Source organism: Choloepus didactylus (genome assembly GCF_015220235.1).
Source record: "Choloepus didactylus isolate mChoDid1 chromosome 23 unlocalized genomic scaffold, mChoDid1.pri SUPER_23_unloc1, whole genome shotgun sequence".
In the NCBI taxonomy this organism is placed as follows: domain Eukaryota; kingdom Metazoa; phylum Chordata; class Mammalia; order Pilosa; family Megalonychidae; genus Choloepus; species Choloepus didactylus.
In genome coordinates, this window is record NW_023637590.1 from 3,869,214 (window position 1) to 3,887,108 (window position 17,895).

The 17,895-nt window shown below is 64.7% G+C and overlaps 3 protein-coding genes and 1 non-coding gene across 6 annotated transcripts in view; 3 read left to right on the forward strand and 1 right to left on the reverse strand.

The window, feature by feature from the left end:
* Positions 1-4,258, forward strand: part of DGCR8 (DGCR8 microprocessor complex subunit) — a 42,757-nt gene extending 38,499 nt beyond the window's left edge. Inside the window, exons 11-14 of one of the 2 annotated variants that reach the window (XM_037823562.1) lie at positions 255-361; positions 941-1,068; positions 2,095-2,208; positions 2,905-4,258. In XM_037823562.1, coding sequence (XP_037679490.1) covers positions 255-361; positions 941-1,068; positions 2,095-2,208; positions 2,905-2,988 — 433 coding nt within the window. In that variant the 3' untranslated portion in view covers positions 2,989-4,258. The remainder of the gene's footprint in view (positions 1-254; positions 362-940; positions 1,069-2,094; positions 2,209-2,904) is intronic. The other variant, XM_037823563.1, reaches the window with a different exon arrangement.
* Positions 4,259-7,181: 2,923 nt separating this feature from the next.
* TRMT2A (tRNA methyltransferase 2 homolog A) lies at positions 7,182-10,987 on the reverse strand. Of its 2 annotated transcripts, none has more exons than XM_037823632.1 (12): positions 10,776-10,987; positions 10,158-10,654; positions 9,945-10,053; positions 9,585-9,766; positions 9,300-9,414; positions 9,094-9,209; positions 8,901-9,012; positions 8,319-8,441; positions 8,158-8,233; positions 7,949-8,065; positions 7,744-7,840; positions 7,182-7,570 (listed from the first exon to the last, which is right to left on the reverse strand). In XM_037823632.1, the coding sequence occupies exons 1-12, from the start codon at positions 10,812-10,814 to the stop codon at positions 7,192-7,194; spliced, it is 1,962 nt and encodes a 653-aa protein (XP_037679560.1). In that variant the 5' UTR covers positions 10,815-10,987; the 3' UTR covers positions 7,182-7,191. The 2 variants fall into 2 exon arrangements, with proteins under 2 accessions (XP_037679560.1, XP_037679561.1); XM_037823633.1 differs by having other exon boundaries at positions 7,307-7,652.
* Positions 10,988-11,114: 127 nt separating this feature from the next.
* Positions 11,115-17,164, forward strand: RANBP1 (RAN binding protein 1). Its single transcript, XM_037823634.1, has 6 exons — positions 11,115-11,323; positions 12,505-12,641; positions 14,170-14,327; positions 15,274-15,402; positions 16,230-16,295; positions 16,751-17,164. Exons 1-6 carry the CDS (start codon positions 11,309-11,311, stop codon positions 16,888-16,890), a joined length of 645 nt encoding a protein of 214 aa, XP_037679562.1. The 5' UTR covers positions 11,115-11,308; the 3' UTR covers positions 16,891-17,164.
* On the forward strand, positions 16,335-16,455 carry LOC119524946. The gene has a single exon (XR_005214902.1). It is a non-coding gene; the product is annotated as a small nucleolar RNA SNORA77 (small nucleolar RNA).
* Positions 17,165-17,895: the final 731 nt, after the last annotated feature.

Below are 17,895 nucleotides of genomic sequence, written 5' to 3' on the forward strand. Positions count from 1 at the left end.
GACGGCGGGGTGGTGCCCGGCTGCCGCTTGTTCTGGGGGGTGCTCAGGGCCCCCATGTGTGCTGCAGGGCGACCGGGCGTGACTGGGGTCGTCAGGGGCTTCCTCCTCGGCAGCTGAGAGCGTCAGAGGGAAGGGGTGGTCCTTTCCACAGAGACCCGTTCCGGGCTCTGCCACAGCCCCCGAGGCAGCCGTCTCCCCTCCTCAGTGTGCTGTCAGGGAAGCGGGGCATGCTGGCGTTTTGTTTTTCCTTTAAGAAACCATGGCATGGGCGACACATCCATCAAGTTCGAAGTGGTTCCTGGGAAAAACCAGAAGAGCGAATACGTCATGGCGTGTGGCAAGCACACCGTGCGCGGGTGGTGTAAGCACCCCCACCCCACCCCCACCAGGGCCCCCGCCCCTCCTGCGCCCACGCCTCCTTCCCTGCCGTGAGCGCCGCTGTGCCCCCCCCCGGCCTCGGTTCTGCATCTGAAGTAGCCGCTTTTTACACTGCGATGTGTATCTTAAGAGAACTATGTGCTGTGGAAATTGGAAGGCAGTGCAAGTGTGCCCTAGACTCTCGCCCCTGTCCCGCCAAGCCCCCTTCCTGCACACGGCCGTCTCGTGGTCTGTGTCCTTCCAGAACTGTCCCTGGGCTCACCGTGCCCAGACCTGCTCCCTGCTGGCCCCCAGCCTCGAAGACACCGGTCTGTAGAACACATGCAGACACCCCAAAAACTCTCACCTGGGTGCCTCCTGGGGCGCCCCTCTCTGCACCATGGGCGCCGTGCCCCCTCCAGGGAGTCCAGGCTGCAGTCCCGGGGCCTTGTGTGGCTGCGTCTGCAACAGCGTGTGGCCCAGGCTTGTCACTGATCCCCGGGAGCTGCCACAGAACGGACGGGGTGGGGTGGACCCTGGGGACCCGGGGTGGGACCCTCCCCCACGTCTCCTCCCCTCCTAGGTAAGAACAAGAGGGTGGGGAAACAGCTGGCCTCCCAGAAAATCCTCCAGCTGCTGCACCCGCACGTCAAGAACTGGGGGTCCCTGCTGCGGATGTACGGCCGCGAGAGCAGCAAGATGGTCAAGCAGGTAACTGGCCCGTCCTCGCCCCAGGCAGCTGGCAGCTCTGCCCCTCCCCTGCGGCCTCGCGGGGGTTTCCTGCACGTGGGGCGGGGGGCCGGGGGCCGTCTGAGCCACGCTCTCCCGCCTGCCTGAATGGCTGCCGAGGCGGCTTGGGGCCTGGTGGGGGCAGCAGCCATGAGAGCCGCCTGCACGTGGTGGCCGGGATGGTGCAGGGGGCAGGACCTTGGGTGAGCCGGGACTCAGGCAGCTTTCCCCGCTCACAGGCACTCTCTGACTAAAGGCCTTCCTGGGAGTGTGATCTTTTTTGTTCTTGCTGTTTTTGCAAAGATCTTGAAATTGTTACCAATTCCCTTGGGTTTGTGTGCCTTGTAGGGTGGAGGAAAATCCCCCTAACGTTTCCATGGATCGTCTAGATATTGGCCTCCCAGAAAGTAGAGGGTGGCAGATGTGAAGGGTGGGGGCTGCCGAGGGGGTCACCCCCTGTGACCACGCTGTGGGGCCCTCGGGCCACGGAATACAAGGCCCCGAGAAGTGGGGCACCCCTGGGTCCCCCCGAGACTCTGGCCTTGGCTCCCCACCAGACGCCCTTGCCTGGGGCATGGAGAGGCAGGGCAGGGAGGGCCCCGGGCTCGCCAAGGGGTGAGGACGTGCTGTTTAGAAAGCTCTGCTGGGATGCAAATAAAGCTGCCTTTTGCCTTTGCCTCCCCTTGGACTCTGGGTGGGGTGCGGGTAGGGGTCCCCGCACTGGTGCAGGAGCCGCCCTGGAGGGTGGGGGCCGTGATGGCTCCGAGTCCCAGGGGCACCCTCCCAGGTGGCCTCTAGGTGTGCGTCCGGCAGCAAGCTGCCCCCGCCTGTGTGTGGTGACTTTTCCGCCTGAGGGCCCTGGCACCGCGGCATCTGCTCCTTCCTGGGCGGCTGAAGCAGCCGGGTCCTGGGGCCCTCGCCCGGAAAGCCACTACGGAGGATGGGAGGTAGGGCTCCCGAGGCGCGGTCAGCTGCTGGGGGCTGCAGGGTAGGTCCCTGTGCCCCCAGGAGACCTCGGACAAGAGCGTGATCGAGCTGCAGCAGTACGCCAAGAAGAACAAGCCTAACCTGCACATCCTGAACAAGCTGCAAGAGGAGATGAAGAAGCTGGCCGAGGAGCGGGTGAGCCTGGGGCGGGAGGGCAGCGGCCGGCAGCTCCCTTGGGGCCCAGGAGCCCGCGGCCTGAGCCCGTCCCCTGCCCGGGCCTCCCCTCCTTGTGGGGGATCCACCCAGCCAGCACCAGGCATGGCCGCTGTGTCGGGAGGCAGGCCCTGAGAACTGGCCCCCAAGCCTGGAAACGCCTGGGGTGCCCTGAATCCCCTCTTCTCCAGGTGGCCCTCAAGTCGCGTGTCCTGCATTGGCTCTTGGTGAGCCTCTCAGGGAGTGGGCAGCCTGGGCAGGGTGCCGCACCCTCCGGGTCTCTCTCCCTGACCTTTGACAGCCCTGGGAGGATGCCTGGGTCACGGTGCTGCCCTGAGCCCCCACGGCTCTCCCGCCCTCCCCGGCAGCCCACCTTCGTCAGTGGGATCCCCAGGCTGTGGGACCCTCCTGCTGGCCCCTGAGCAGATGGGCTCTGACTCCTTTGAGCAGCCTGCACAGAAGCCCTTGGAAGTTGGCGTGGGAGCAAGTGGGGGCTCGGCACAGGGCACACTGGCCTCTCCTGGGGCAGGAGCTGCCAGGGCCCCTGAGGGCAGGCAGGGGGCGGCTCGCAGGGGGCATCAGCCGTGGGCACCACAGTGGGTCCCAGGAGTCCCCTCACTGGGACGAGGCTGTGTGCTGCCCGCCTCACTGGCACCCCTGACCTCCGCTGTCCCACAGGAGGAGACACGGAAGAAGCCCAAGATGACGATCGTGGCGTCTGCGCAGCCGGGCGGCGAGCCCCTGTGCACGGTGGACGTGTGAGAGGCAGGGGCCAGCACGGCCCAGGACCCTGAGTCACACGGTGGCCATAGGGCAGCCGGGGCCGGGGGGCAGCCCTGGGCACCCATCGCTCTCGGGTCTGAGCGGATCCAGCCCAGAGCAGCTGCTGGGTGGAGCCGGTGCCTTGGCGCACACAGCCACCACTTGTACATACTCGCTCCCGGCTTTCTATGAAGGTTTCGATCCATTTCAGCACATAACAGGCACTGGGGGAGATGGCCCAGGCGGCAGGGAAGTGAGCTGACGGCCGAGGCCTGTGGGCGGTGGCTGCCCGGGGACCCCAGCTAGGAGGCACTTCCTGGGGCTCCTGCCCCCGTCCCGTCCCGGCAGGTAGAAAGGGTTCTTTCAGACCTTCTGATTGAAAGGCACACCTTGCATCAGAGCTAATTTTCAGTGAGTGCAGGCAAACCGTTAGGTGTGAAGTCCCATCCCAGCCTCTGTGGCCTGTTGCCTGTTCACCCGGCTCTGCTGCGGGCGGTGGCGTTTTTCTGGTGATGTCTTCATGCCCCAAGTGTCCGCCTGCAAAAGCCCCCCGCCGCGCCCACGCCATCCTCTGGCAGTTTTTACTGAAGTTTTTTGCACAGTCTAAATCTGTCTGTCCACCATTGATTTTTAAAGCTTTTATGATATTTTAGCATTTGGAAAGAAACTTGCGGTTTGGAAGTAGGTTGTAGCTTTGGAATAATGTAGCAGAGATGAACAGAATTACGGCATTTTAGCAAGTGGACTTGTTTTCAGAAGGACCCCAGGACCTCGACCCCAGCTTCCCCGGGGGCCCATCCGTGCCCCCACAGCCTTCGTCAGCGGCGCTTTTTGTTGGGAAGACAGTGTCTCAACTGTGCCCCCACCTCGTGCCCCTCCCTCGCCGCCTGCGTGACCGAGGCTGGCTTCCGTGTTGACCTTTTGTAAGAAAAAAGCCCCCGATCCAGTGGCTGTAATCAAATGCGTGCTTCTGCCCTGCCTCCGTCTGCCGCTGTGAATCATCATTTGGTCGTGATTGTTGCTCTTAAAACAGCCCGAAGTGTCCTGGGAACCACAGCTTTGTGCACAGTCCCAGGGGCGGCTGGCTGGGCCTAGGGGTGCCCTCTGTCTGTGGCATGGGCTGGGTTGAGCTGCCTGCTCTGCTACACTCCGGCAGGGCGTCCATGGGGAGTGTGCGGTGCCCCCGCCGCGTGGCCCCAGCTGCCGTGTATGTCCTGGGGGCGTCGGGGTCACCTGCGACTGTCTTAACATAAAGCAAAGTTGTCCAAAAGGGCCTGGCTGGTGTCTTTCCTCACGACGCTGGGAGCAGGGGTCTCGGGGTCCATCAGCCAGCGATCCAGAGCCTCTCCCAGCACCTGCCCCAGCAGGGCAGCCAGCGTGCCGGCCCGATGCGGGGGGCAGGAGGCGTTCACGCCGTGTCCCGCACCAGCACGGGTGGCTGGGCCTGGCCTTGGGGCCCCCCCGCTGCCTCCTCAGGCTTTGACAGTGAGGCTGTGTGGTGTGTGCTGGAAGCACAGGCTCAGCCCGACTCCCGGGAAATGACCGCTTTAGTGCCTGCATGGCACAGGGGTCCAGCGAGTAGGGCGAGACCCTGCTGTGGGCAGGACCCTGGACAGCAGCTCCACATACCCTTCCTCGGGCTGAAGACGAGGTGCCAGGCAGCTGGGACAGGCTATGATTTAATGTCTCTATTTAAAGCATAAATGGAAACAGTAACCTGCACCCAAGCAAGCAAGAGGGAAAGGAGGGGGTGGGCAAGGCAGGAGCGGTTGCCGAGTGTGCCCGCAGCTCCTAATGGTGGCCCCTGGGTCTGGCCGTGCCACACTCCTCCCATCAGACATGGCAGCCGCAGAGGGTCTGGGCTATTGGCCCACAGGTCTTGGCAGGTTGTGTCAGAGCTCATTGAGGGCTTGTGCTCTCCAGTGCCGTCCACTGGGGTTCAGGCCCTCGTCATACACATTGATACAAGTGGCACCTTCCCTCCGGGGGCCTGACTGACAGCTAAGTCACTGGTGCTGCCCACGTGTCAGGAAGTGGGCACCCGGGGCGCTTGGAGGGCTGCTGGCAGGTGGCCCGCTGGGCATTTTGGCCAGAGCCTCTGCTGGCAGGGGTCTGCTTGCCCAGGAGCCACAGCCTCAGGGCCTGAGAGCACATGGCAGTCTTCTCCGCTGCCACCTGCACCTGGCAACTGCTTGGTCTGAAACCCCAGAAGTGTGTAAATTCCTGCAGAGGGACCTACATGTGGGTCTGGGTGGCTCAAAGGGACACCCAGGCCCCATAGTCCTGGAGGTGGGCGACTGACACAGCCATGTCCACCTCCTGCAGGGGCTGCTCCTGTTCCCCAGGGGATCTAGGGGTGCCAGGGGGATACCGGGGGGGGGGGACATGCTGGCATGAGTAGCCCAGTCACCCACTGGGCCTCCTGTTGGAGTAATCTGCCCTGCATCAGGCCAGGGGCCAGGCCTCGGCTCCCATTGGGGTTTGGGGGCAGGCTGGACCGCTGGGGCCTGTTAGCAATACATGTGGTCCCTAGTGGTCATCTCTACACTCCAGCCCACCATGTCATCCATGTTTGGGACACATGGAGCTCCTTCGGCAGGGGCTGCTGGCTCAAATCCTGTCCCACCCTTTGTGGCCGATACGGGGGGGTGAGGGGCTCAAATACCCCTGCAGATGCCCAGAGAAGACCCCACAGGCCTTGGCCCTTGCTGATCCCGGTCCTCCCAAAGTGCAATGGAGAAAGGGGCGCCTGCCATGTCGGCTCTACCCACCACACATGGCAGAGGCCACGGCAGCCTGGTTCTGCGGGCACCAGAGGGCACGTCCGCACCCAAGTCCACAAGCTACACTGGCTGCTACAGGAACCCACAGACGCCAGGTCCCCTGTGAGTTCATCCTGTTTTCTTCTCCACCAGGGGCTGGGCAGTGCAGCGAGGGGGGGGGCACTGCCCAGGACGTGGGAGGACGGGAGGGTGCATCCTCACGCTTGCTGCAGGTGGGAGCAGGGCCACGGGCAACGGGCACCACCTCCGGGCAGAGGCACCTCCCACTGCTGCACCTCCCAGAACAGTGGTGACCCATGCACCCATATCCAAAGCACCCTCAAGGTTTGTCCGCTATCCCCCAGCCGTACACGTGCTGTGGCATAGGCCCCCTAATCCCAGGGAGCCCCAAGCCCTGAGCCATCTTCAGTTCAGTCAAGTCTGGGTTGGGCGGCCCTTCCCAGGGACCAGGCTCCTCCGTCAGGGCTGGAGGGGAGGCAGGAGCACCCCAGGGTCCTCTGTGCCGCCTGCATCAGGGGGTCGTGGGGGCAGCCAGATGGTCCCTGCCAACCCATGGCCCTCCTCCTCCACGGGCAACTGTCACGGTGTGCCCTGGGACCCCTTACCCCAGGAGCCACAGGGTCGAAGCTCAGTGAGTCGACAAGGCTGCTCAGTTGCATTTCCCAGAGGCAGCCTCGAGGGAACCACGAGGTGCCGTTCCAGTCCTTGTGCCAAGCTCTGGACTGTCTCGGTGGCCTGAACGTACGTGTGCCCAGTCCAGAGCCGAGGGAGTGTGTGCTAGCACGGAACCCACTGGCCACTCCCTGACACTTGTGGGGGATCCTCAGAATCCCATGTGTCACCACCTCCCGGAGGACGAACAGCACACCCTTGGGCCCCAGCCAAGGGGCTGGCACCTCTGCCCACGCTGGTGGGTCGGGGCAGGCCCCCTGCTCGGCAGCTTTGCACCCACATGAGGGACCTGTGTGCTGACCAGGGCTGTGCTTGGCGCACTCGAGAGGGAGCGGCCGACAAGCCACCTCGGTGCCCTGGAGAGCTGGGGCAGACCAGGCACGTGCCGCCCTCCTGCCTGCGATCTCTCGTGAAACACACACTGGAGACCCGCCTACAGATGAAAATGTAACAAACCCACACGCGGTGTGGGAACAGGCGCTTGCCAAACACAAGCAAAAGGGAAAACAGCAACAGGCAAGATCCAAGTGTAGCCGTGACTTCCTGTTGTCCATGGCCGGTCTGTGCACAGACACTGGGGTAACGATACTGGCCAGCCGTGTGGAGCCGCACCCCCACCCCACTCGGGGGGCAGCTCAGGAGCCAGGGGTTCAGACGGTCCTGGGGAGGGGCCCACCTGCCCTGCCCTCGTACCTGGGCGGGGTTTTAGAGGGAGGCGCACGTGCACACGAGCCAGGGTCCCCGAGGTTCAGCAGCGGTTTATTGTGGTCCTGGTGGTCCGGGGGATGGGAACGGCGGGAGGCCCGGTGCCCGCCTGCCCTCCTGGCCGGGGGCCCTGGCCCAGGCGCCTGAGGCTTGGCCCCAGCCAGCAGCAGGCTCCAGCCCGCCGGCTTCCACACATGGGGGCGCAGACAGGGCCCCGAGAGCTCTCCGTTCCTGCCCCGGATGCTGGGTGGGCCCTGCTCCCAGTGTGCAGCTTCCAGTGGTCCCAGGGTCTGCGCAGAGGCCTAGGGAGACGGGGAGGGCCCTGCTTCCCGGGAGGCGTCGCCGGGGGGCCCCGGTGGGGGAGGGGCGCCGTTGGGGTGCTCCGCCCTCTCGAACAGGATGAGCATCTCGCAGTGCGGGGTCTGTGGGAACAGGTCCACGGCCACTGCCTTGACCGGCCGGAAGGGTGTGCCCTTCACGCGGTTGGAAGGGGCCCTGCAGAGGCTGTGGGGGGAATAGGGGTCAGGAGGGCCGGGGCTCTGCAGCAGGCCTGGGGGCTCCACCCTGGTCTGCCAGCCCCCATCCCCCCACTCACTCCACAAAGTTGCCCATGGCCGCCCGGGGGTTGCAGGAGATGTACAGCAGCCGCCTCAGGTTTTCAGCTCTGCGCACAGCCAGGATCACCTTGGAGTCTGGAAGGGAGGGAGGGACAGATGGACGGATGGGGCCGGGTCACCGAGGCTGCTCCCCAAGGGCAGCCCTCCTCGGGAGAGGTGAGCGGGGGCAGTAGGGGCACTCACGCAGGCCGGCGCGGGGCGGGTCCAGGATGGCGACGAGCTGCTGGGTGGCCGACCTGCCCACCAGGGCAGGCACCAGGTCCTCGGCTCTCCCACAGTGGAACTCGACGTTGCTCAGCCCTGGGGACAGTGTGGCCACCCCGTGAGGACCCAAGGCCCAGCCCGGTGGTGGTCCCCCCCCAACTCAACCCCTGCCACCTGCTGGCCCTCACCATTCACGCGGGCGTTCGTCCGGGCGTCCTCCACAGCCTCCTGGCAGAGCTCAATTCCGACAACCCTCTTCACCTTCTGGAACGGAAGAGAAGGGTCAGTAGCCTCCCACCAGGGCTTCCTGGGCAGGGCGGGCGGGTGGGGACAGGACAGCGGGGCTCACCCGGGCCAGCGCCAGGCCTATCGTGCCGGTGCCGCAGCACACGTCCAGCACTGTGCTCTCCGCGTCCAGCTCGGCCCACTCCTGGACAACTGTGTAGAGCACCTCGGCCGCCGGCGTGTTCACCTGGAGGGTGGCGGTGGGCAGGGACATCACAGCCGCCCGCCCCGGCACCGCCTGGGACCCCAGGGCTGCTCTGCCTGCCCGTGGCCCTGCCTCACTTGGCCCCTCACCACCAGCAGCACTGACCCGTCCCTCACCCCAAGTGCCATGCTGACCTCTGACCCCATCCACACAGAGACACCAAGCTCACGAGTCATGGCTCTAAACAGCAACTCAACCCCATGGCCTGCCAACTTTTAAGGAGCCCACTTCCTGAGCACCAGCCCAGACCCCCAGACCCCCAGGCTCTTAGACTCACCTGCCCTTCCCATCTCTGCTCTGACCAGAGATCCAGCTCCATTCCCACAACAGCCGCCCCCTGAAGACGAGGCCATCTCACGGCTCCCCACTGCCTCCTGACCCCAGACCCCCACTCCTCAGGTGCACCCTACCTCCTCCTCTGCCCCCCGGGCCCAGGCACACCTGGAAGAAGGCATGAGGGGAGATCTGGAAGGTCAGCCCCAGCAGCTCCTCATGGATGCACCGCTCCCCGGCCACGTGCTCCAGAGGCAGGTCTCCCTGGCTGGGGGTCTTCCTGTGGGGGGCGGGAATGGGCTGTCAGTCTGGCCGCCCCTCGCAGGCGCCCGCTCAGCCCACCCCCCCACCGGCCGCTCACCGCTGCCCCTCCTCCACGAAGTACAGGCAGGTCACCCCACTGGCCCGGCCTGGCCCCGCCTCAAAGTGCTGGGTAAGAGAGGCTTTCAGCTCCGCCAGCTCCTCTCGGCTCAGCTTCTGGAGTTGCAGGGATAAGGCACCATCAGGGTCTGCTGCCTGCACCGGCCGGGGGCAGCCCCCCACCACCTGGGGCACTCCGCCCAGCACCTGGGGGTGGAAGTAGGCAATGGCCATGGCCTGGCCACGGCGGCTGGTGCGCACAGTGAGCTGCTTCCAGTGGCCTGCGTACGTCTCTGGGTCATATGCTGAGTATGGGGTGGACCTGGAGGGCAAGGGGGGTCCTGAGCTGGTGGGATCCCTGCCGTCTGCCTAGCCGGAACGGGGGTGCAGCCACCTGCTCACCATCTTCCCAGAGATGGTGGGATCCCCAGCTCCCCAGGGCTGGACCCTAGGGACATCCTGAACTCCTTCCACCCAGGCCCGAGTTCTTACCGGATAAACTCCTGAAAAGCCTTCACCACCCGCTTGGCAGCCTCAGGGATGTGCATGGTGTCGAAAGGGGACGCCACGGCGCACGTCCCACCCTTGTACTTGCCAAGCCGGCAGCCGACGGTGTTGTCCTCTCCATCCACACCGACGCCCACCAGAAACTCACATTTGTTGCGATACTCTGTCTATAGAGAAGAACAGAGAGGCACACCTCATCTCTACGCTCGTCAACCAAGCAGGCATCACGGCAAGCAAAACGCCTGGATCCCCCGACAGGGGCACGAGACCGACCCCGCTAACAGTCACGTCGTGAACAAGGAAAGGGAACAGAGTAGACGGATGGGGATGTTTCAAGGGCCTGACCTGCAGAGGCGACGGCCAGACGCCCTCCAGCGGGCAGCAAGCCTTGTTATGCTTGTGCCTCTGCGCGAGCAACCAGGGCAGCAGGCCACGGTTGGTGCTCCCGATCTCCCTGCAGGACGAGGGTGGCCACCGTGGGACTCCGCTCTCCAAGTGCCCGAACTCCCGGGCACCCAAGAGGACTCGCTGCTCGAGCCCCGTCCCTGCACCACTCACTTGGCGAGCTTCTGCAGCACCTGCTCGCACTCGCGCCGCTTCTGTTCCAGCTGCTCGGCGTAGGGCACCCTCCAGAGCGGGGTCACCACGTCGGCGACGCATGAGGCCGGCGGCTCGCCCTCGGCCTCGCGCCGCCTGCTCCTGGCCATGGGGTCGGCCCTGGGCCTGGCCAGGCGCGCGCTGAGCGGGCGGCCCTTCCACAGGGCGCCGTGCAGCACGCTCAGGGCCCGGTCGCGCTCCGCGGCGCTGCGGAAGGTCACGAAGGCGCAGGGGGGCTGCCCGAAGAGCTTGGTCTTGTGGGGCTGCAGGCCGAAGCGGCCCAGGAAACGCCGGAGGTCGCTGAAGCTGGCGTGGCGCGGCACGTTCTGCAGCTCCAGCTTGAAGATCTCCGAGGTGAACAGCCCGTCCCGGATGTAGCCGTAGAGCCCGGGCCCGGGCTCCGGGGCCGCCTCGCCGTCCTCCTGCCGCGGGGCGCCGCCCTCCCCGGGCTCGGGGCCCTGCGCGGGCACAGGCAGGCGCTGGGGACGGCCCGAGCCCTCCCCGGATCGCCCCCTCGCCGCCACCGCGACCCCCGCGGCCCGGCCCCTCTCCACCCCCGGCCCGCGGCCCCGGCCGGACCTCCACGGACTCGGCTCCGAGGCCCGGCGTGGCACTCATCGTCCTCCCGCCTTGTCGTCGGGGACCCAGGAAAGGCGGGACTCGAACTCCCGGGGCTCGGCTCCGAGCGCGGGCCCGGGGTTACCCCGCAAGCCCTCCCGCCGCGCCGGCCGCCCTCCCGTCAGCCAGCGCGTGCACCGCAGACGCCCGTCCCCAGCGGCCGGACCCCCGGCTACGTCATCGCCGCGCGCCGCGGGGCGGAAGTGCGCGCGGGGGCCGCCGGGAGTGCGCGGGAAGCCCGGGGTGGGCGGGACAATGAGCGCGTCCGCCGCCTGGGTCAATAAAGCTGCGCTGGTTTTGAATCGCCGCGCGTTTCCCGCCGCCGGGGTCAGGGGTCGGAGTTCGGGGCGCCGCGCGGAGGGAAGAACGGGCGGGCGGGAGGTGCCGGCGCCAGACGCGGAGGGAAGGAGCCGCGAGCAGCCGCCGAGAGGCCGCGGAGCCAGCGACGACCGAGCCAGCCGAGCCGCCGCCGCCGCCGCCGCCGCCGCGCCCCCATGGCGTCCGCGAAGGTGCGGCAGGGCCGGGGCCGCTACCGGCAGCCACGTGGGTGGCCCCGCGCCGCCAACTCCCGCCGGCCTGCGGGCGCGCGGGGCCTGGGGGGCGCGGGGGGCGGGCGCGGCCTGCGGGGCCTGGGGGCGCGGGCCGGGGGCTGCGGGGGCGCCCGCGTGACCTTGGGGCGGCCCGAGCGCCTCGGTCTCGAGTCCCTGGGGGCCGCGGGCCGGGGACACGCGCGGAAGGCCGGCTTCCTGCGGCGGGGCCCACCGCGGGCGCCCCGGGACCCAGCAGCCCCCGCCGCCCACGCAGCGCCCCATTCATTTCGGGCCCCGGCCCGCCACAGGCCCGCGCCGGTGGAAGCTCGTGTCCCCGCGGGGCGGACGGGCCCCCGGGCGCGCCGATCCCGGGTGAGGGCGGCCCTGCCGGCCGCGGGTGTCCGCCGGGGAGCCAGGCCGAGCCGCAGTGCCCTCGGCCCCAGGAAAAACAGCCTGAGGGGTTACTCATTCTCCTCCCGCTCGGACCCGAGCAAAGCGTCGGTGTTTTGTGGCTTTACAGATTAGATCACACGCTTTCCAAAACTTGAGCGTAAAATACGGTGTTTTGTGTTTTGTAATTCTCCGGCTTGGATGGGAGTCTTAAGATTATTATTTGCGTGGTAATTCCCTAAACTGGCAAAGCTCCCTATGCTAATAGGAATAGCTGGAGTTTCATAGCAGCCTTTATTATCTTTTGGAAGGTAAGGAAAAGAAGTGTTAAACGAAGTATATTTGTTGCAAGTTCTCTCTTTTAAGTAAGGATGGAGATGTTCCTGGCTTGCCTCGAGTGTAACCCACCCTCCAGACCCCATCACGTCCTTTCACGCTCACACAGCAGCGTCATCTGTCATTTTGCAGACAAGGAAACTGAGAGGCAAAGAGACAGGCGGTTCCTCCCAGGCCACTGGGCAAGTGGGTGGCGGCCTCTTAGGGGTCTGTCTGTCTGTCCTCAGACAGAATTAATGTTTGTGTGTTTGGGGAGGGGTGCGAAATCCTGTGTCTCACTTTCACACTCACCTGGTGGTTCTCTGGAACTGGACGTAAGTGTGAAAGACTGTGAGCTCGGTTTCCTCCTCGGGGGTGAGCCCGTCACGAGGAGGGATGCCCCCGTGGGCCTGGCTCGGGGTAGCAGGGTCACCTCTCAGCACGTCTCTCCCCAGGACACGCAGGAGGACCATGATACCTCCACCGAGAATGCCGACGAGTCCAACCACGACCCCCAGTTTGAGCCTATCGTCTGTCTTCCTGAGCAAGAAATCAAAACCCTGGAGGAAGACGAGGAAGAACTTTTTAAAATGTGAGTAGGCTGACGGACCGGTAGCATGAGGTTGGGATTGTGGTATTTTTCGGTGCCAACAACTGTGCCTCCCTTTTGATCAAACCAGGGCTTAGGTTTGCATGAGGACTGGTCTCACGTGGGAATTTAGGGTAACCGTTATACGACTTGTCCATTTCCTTAAGCCTCTGGGTTCTCCCCCATCTCCAAGTCGCAGCACAGCTGCTTTGTCCCCCAGGGCTCGTCTCCCCAGCCCCCATTCCTTGGCACCTCGCTCCCAGGTGCCCGCAGGTCCCTTCCGTGGCTGACATACGGATCTCAGCCGTCTTGGCATCGTGGAGGCCCCTGGCAGTCAGCCTTACACGTCCTGACTCTTAACGGTTTTAAACCTACAAAGTAATGCCCGGAATTGCACAGGAAGGCAGGTGGTGTCGGAACACAGTTATCAAGGTTTCTTTCTGCTTTCTTAAAACTACGACGCCCGTATCTCTCATTCACACCTGTGTGCGCTGCCCTGGCAGCGGATTTGGTTGTGAGGCAGTGACGGAGTTAAACTGCATGCCGAGAGATTTGCAGCGAAATCCCCATGAGCGGGTCACGGCACTGCTGGTGCCACGGCTGCTGCCGATGCTCACGGTTGCAGGGGATGCCGGATTCAATGCGAGGTAGTGGAAGTAAGGAGGCCGCCCGTGTTTGTGGACCCCTTGTTCTAGAAGGTTCGATGACTTTGCTGTGGGGCCGGGGAAGGAAGCAGAGTCACCCACACGGTGGCCCTCCCCATCTGAGTGAGGGAGCCAGGGTGCAGCCTTCTCTTTTTGAGGCGTGGCGACATCTTCCTGAAGTGACTGGTTCACCAGGTCTCAGCTGTGCCCACAAACGATACGGCAGTGGGGGTGCAGCTGCTCCCAGCACCACTGCCCTGGACCACCGTGGGGCGGGAGTCCTGGGTTCTGGAAGGGAGTGAGGCTGCAAGTTGGGCTGTTGCATCCGGCCCTGGGCTCCAGGGGCTGTCTCCATCAGGCTGGAGACTCCCTCGGTAGAGCTGAGGTTAGGGCGAGAGCAGCGTTTTCTGCCCCACGTCCGGGGCCTGGTAGGAAAGGGGCTTCCAGACCCGGGCATCCAGCGTAGGGGCGTCAACCTGTGCCCCACGGGCAAGGCTGCGGCGCTCTCTGCTGCCTCGGCTCCTGGGCGGAGCGTGTGGTGGGTGAAGCTGCCGGGGTCCCCTGGGATCTGGGTCCTCGACTCCTGCCTGCCTCCGTGCTGCCCACTCCCAAGGAAACACCCCTGCTCTTAGGGTGGCTACTGGGCCCACCCGGGGCTGTGCACCCCCTGACGTTGGGGGCTGGGCACATCCATTGGGAGTAAAGCCAATACCTGGCCTTTTCCCCTGTGGGATGCCCCATAGGGCCCTCTCCCCCATGGGGGTGTTTCAACGCCACATCTCAGGTGGGACGGTGGGGGCAGCCCCCATGGCCAGGGCCGGGCCGCCCAGGGCTCTCTGAGCCGCTGTCTTTGGCGTCTAAGCTCTGATCTGATGACCTCCCTGAAGGCGGGCGAAGCTGTTCCGGTTTGCCTCGGAGAGCGACCTCCCTGAGTGGAAGGAGCGGGGCACGGGCGACGTCAAGCTCCTGAAGCACAAGGATAAGGGGACCATCCGCCTGCTGATGCGCAGGGACAAGACGCTGAAGGTCTGCGCCAACCACTACAGTAGGTGCCCGGGCACTCGGGGAGCGGCCAGAGGAGGCTCGGCCTGGGGAGGTCGTGCAGGGACGGCTCCGGGTGAAGAAACAGTGGGGCCCAGTGCCATGTTGGCGTATGGCCCCGGGACCAAGGTGGGACAGGCCCCGAGTCACAGAGCCCGGCTGCAGACCCACCCACCTTGCTCTGACTTGCTCTCTAGCCCCCTGGAAAGGGGCCTGGCCCAGCAATCTACCCCCTCACACACACAACTCCCAGGGAGGGCCAGCCCGCCTTGGTCCTCCCCGAGCCCCAGTCCTACAGGGCAGGCTGGGCCTTGTTAGGCTGCCGGGTGCCTTCTGAGGAGGGGGTATCTGCTCCCCCCGAGGCTGGAGGCTGCTCCTGCATCCTGGGGGTCAGGTAGAGCTTTTGGTCCACAGCCACCTGGGTGTGCCAGGTAGGGATGGGAGCATGTGGTGTCTGCATGGGGAGAGCGGGAGGCCTGCTGTCTCGGGACCTCAGGCTGCACACACAGACTTGGGGGGTTCTGCGGTCCCCGAGACTTCTGCCTTGGAGCGTCTCCTCCCTTCCAGGCCAGGGGCACTGCAGCTGCTCCAGACAAACATGCCCAAGGGGACAGCTCCCTGGGGGGTTGCAGGAACCCGGGCCCTGAGGCCTGGCTGGGGTTGGACGTGATGAGCTTGTCAGGCCACACTGCCCTTCTCGACCTCATGGGTGGGCACGGGCTCTGGGTGGTGGAACTGGAGGGCTGCTTCCCCTCTGTGGTTCCCTAATGGTAGGTGGGGATGTGCAGGGACGCACGCGGCATGGGGCCCTGACCCTGGCCTTGTTCCTGTTTTATGTCCTTGTCCGTGGTCCTGGGGGTGCAGGGCTGCACTGGGTGCTTGGGATTCTCAGTGGGAGGTCCTGGTGGGGGTGGGGCAGCTGCTCGGGTCTCACAGGTGTCTCCCCACAGTCACGCCGCTGATGGAGCTGAAGCCGAACGCGGGCAGCGACCGGGCCTGGGTCTGGAACACCCATGCCGACTTTGCTGACGAGTGCCCCAAGCCCGAGCTACTGGCCATCCGGTTCCTCAATGCTGAGAGTAAGCCGCCAGGGGGTGACGCCAACCGGGAGGTGCGAGGTGGAGGCGGCCCGAGCTGTGAATGGGCTGGGCTGCTGAAAGCTCGGCAGTGCATACCCCTGAAAGTCAAGCGTTTGGGCCCCGAGGCCATGGTGCTGCTCCAAGCAGCCGCGTCTCCCGGGTGCTTTGGCTGTTTGTCTAGGCTGCAGTGTCTGTTGGGCGTGGTGGGAGTAGAGCTGACCCTGGGACTCCAATGCTACTCTTGTCTTGGGCAGGCCCATGCACGTGCAGACACACGTGTGCACACATGGGTGTACCCCGAGGTCTGGGTGCTGCTCCCCCGCCCTGCCCTGGGCTCCTTCCGTCCCCTGAGGCCCAGGGCCGTGACGACAGGCTCAGGCAGGGTGGATGTGTGTGTCCTGGGCCTGGGCAGGAGGGACACACCCTCACGGCCATCCAGGCCCTGGGGCTGGGCACGCTGGCCCTCCCTGGCCCTGAGTTTCCGAGGCTGTACCTGCGGGGCCCGGGGATGAGCAGGTGTCCTGGGTTGACCGTCTGGCACCGAATGAAACTCACCTCTGCCCTGGGTCTGGGGCCGTCAGGAGCTGAGCCCCTGGCCTGGGAGGACGTCAGTCACTGGGGTACCAGGTCCTCACCGCCTGCCGGCCCTGCTGGGGCCTGGGGCTGCCTTCTGGCCCTGCAGGCTCGGTGCTCTGCGGCCACGCGGCTTGTGATCCCTCGGTCAGGGGCCGCTGCGGGTGGGTCCCAGGGAGCCCCCTCTTCACGCACTCATGTCCCTGTGTTGGGGGTGCTCACAATTCTGAAGTGTTTTTTCCTTTTTTCTCTAGATGCACAGAAATTCAAAAAGAAATTTGAAGAGTGCAGGAAAGAGATCGAAGAGAGAGAAAAGAAAGGTGACTGGGCGCCCCGCGTGGCAGGCTTGGGGGTTCCTCGCAGACTCACTCTGCATCCGACTGCGGCTCCAGTCCGGGTGCTTTTTCCGTCTGCTAGAGAACCTCCCGGCCGCCGCAAGGGCCTCGAGTGTCAGGTGCTGCAGCGGCCGGGGACACGGCGCCTCCCGGGGTGGCCCTCGGGCCCCGCACCCTCGTGCCTGGGCCTTGAGCTGCTCTGTGGGGGCGGCCGGGGCTTGGGCTCCCCCAGATTCAGTTAGTGCTGTTCGAGGTGGTCTCGGGCCTGTGTCCTCAGCCGTGGGCCACGGGGCGCTGTCAGTGCCCAGGACACTTGGCTCGTTCGGACACCGCCTCCTCCTCCGACGGGGCCCCGAGGAAACGGGTGACCCCGGGCTGGCGAGGCGGCCGGGCGCTGGGCAGCTCGGAGTCACGCCCCACTCTCGCCGTCTCCGCCGCAGGCCCGGGCAGACACGGTGACGCCGGGAAGGCGGCCGAGAAGCTGGCGGCTCTTTCGGTGAAGGACGAGAGCGAGGCAGCCCCCGGGAACGAGGAGTCCGGAAACGAGGAGGCCGAGGAGAACGTCGAAGAGGAGCAATAAGTCGTCTTAACCCGTTTCCTTTCCTTCCCTCCTTTCTTCTCTTTCCCCTTTTTTTTTGGTCCCACTCCTTTTCTGTTTTTTACAAGGGACTTTATACAAAGAACTGAATCCCATCCAACATTCAGGTTGTTTTTTCTAAGTTTTTACCCTGTCGAAGATGACTTCAGAAAATCCATTCCCCAGTCATGAAAATGTACTGTGCTAACTTTCTTTTCCATAGTGGAAACACTTATTTATAGTCATCAAAAATAGTGAATAAAACCACATTTGAAAACAATGTCTGATAAAATTACATAGAACCCCAGGGAGCCCTCAGAGCCCAGACCCCACCGTGCCCTGCTTCCTCGAATGCCCGTGTTTCCCACCCAGGCCGCCAGCCGAGTCCCGGGTCCTCCGTTTGACCCAACACAAAATAGCCCAGCTGCCTGGGCCCACGCGCCATGGAGGCAGACCCTCGCCGGTTGGTCGGAATCGGGCTGCCTGCCTTTTTATGGCTATAAAACTCATTTCCCGCCCCCAGAACCTCGAAGCCGCTTCTGTTCTCACAAGTGATCTGGCTTCCCTTGCTGTAATGAAACTGGCGTCCCAAGTAAGGCGGTGTCTGCAGACCCTTTCGGATTTGTCTCTAGACGAGTGTGGAGGCTCCGGTGAGACGGAAGGTGCCTCCGGGGCTGCGGGCTCTGGCGACGGGCCGGGTGAGGCACCAGCCGGGACCCCTCGTGTCTGCTCTCCGATGGCCAGCACGGCGCCCGCAGGTAACCCCCCACCTGAGCTCCGTGGTTTCTGTTGAGATCAGTTAGTTGCCTTTTCAGGGAGACTTGGGTTTGGGTTGGGTTTTGGCTCTGTCATCAGACCGTCCATTTGTTTCATTTCCTTTTTCCTCCACTCTCTAATTCACTGTTCCTCTTGGGGACATAGGGTTCAGGACCCCAGCCCGGGTTGCCTGGCGAGCAGTTTGCCCATCGTCTTGCTCCTGGGCAGTGAGCATCCTTCACCCACCCTCCG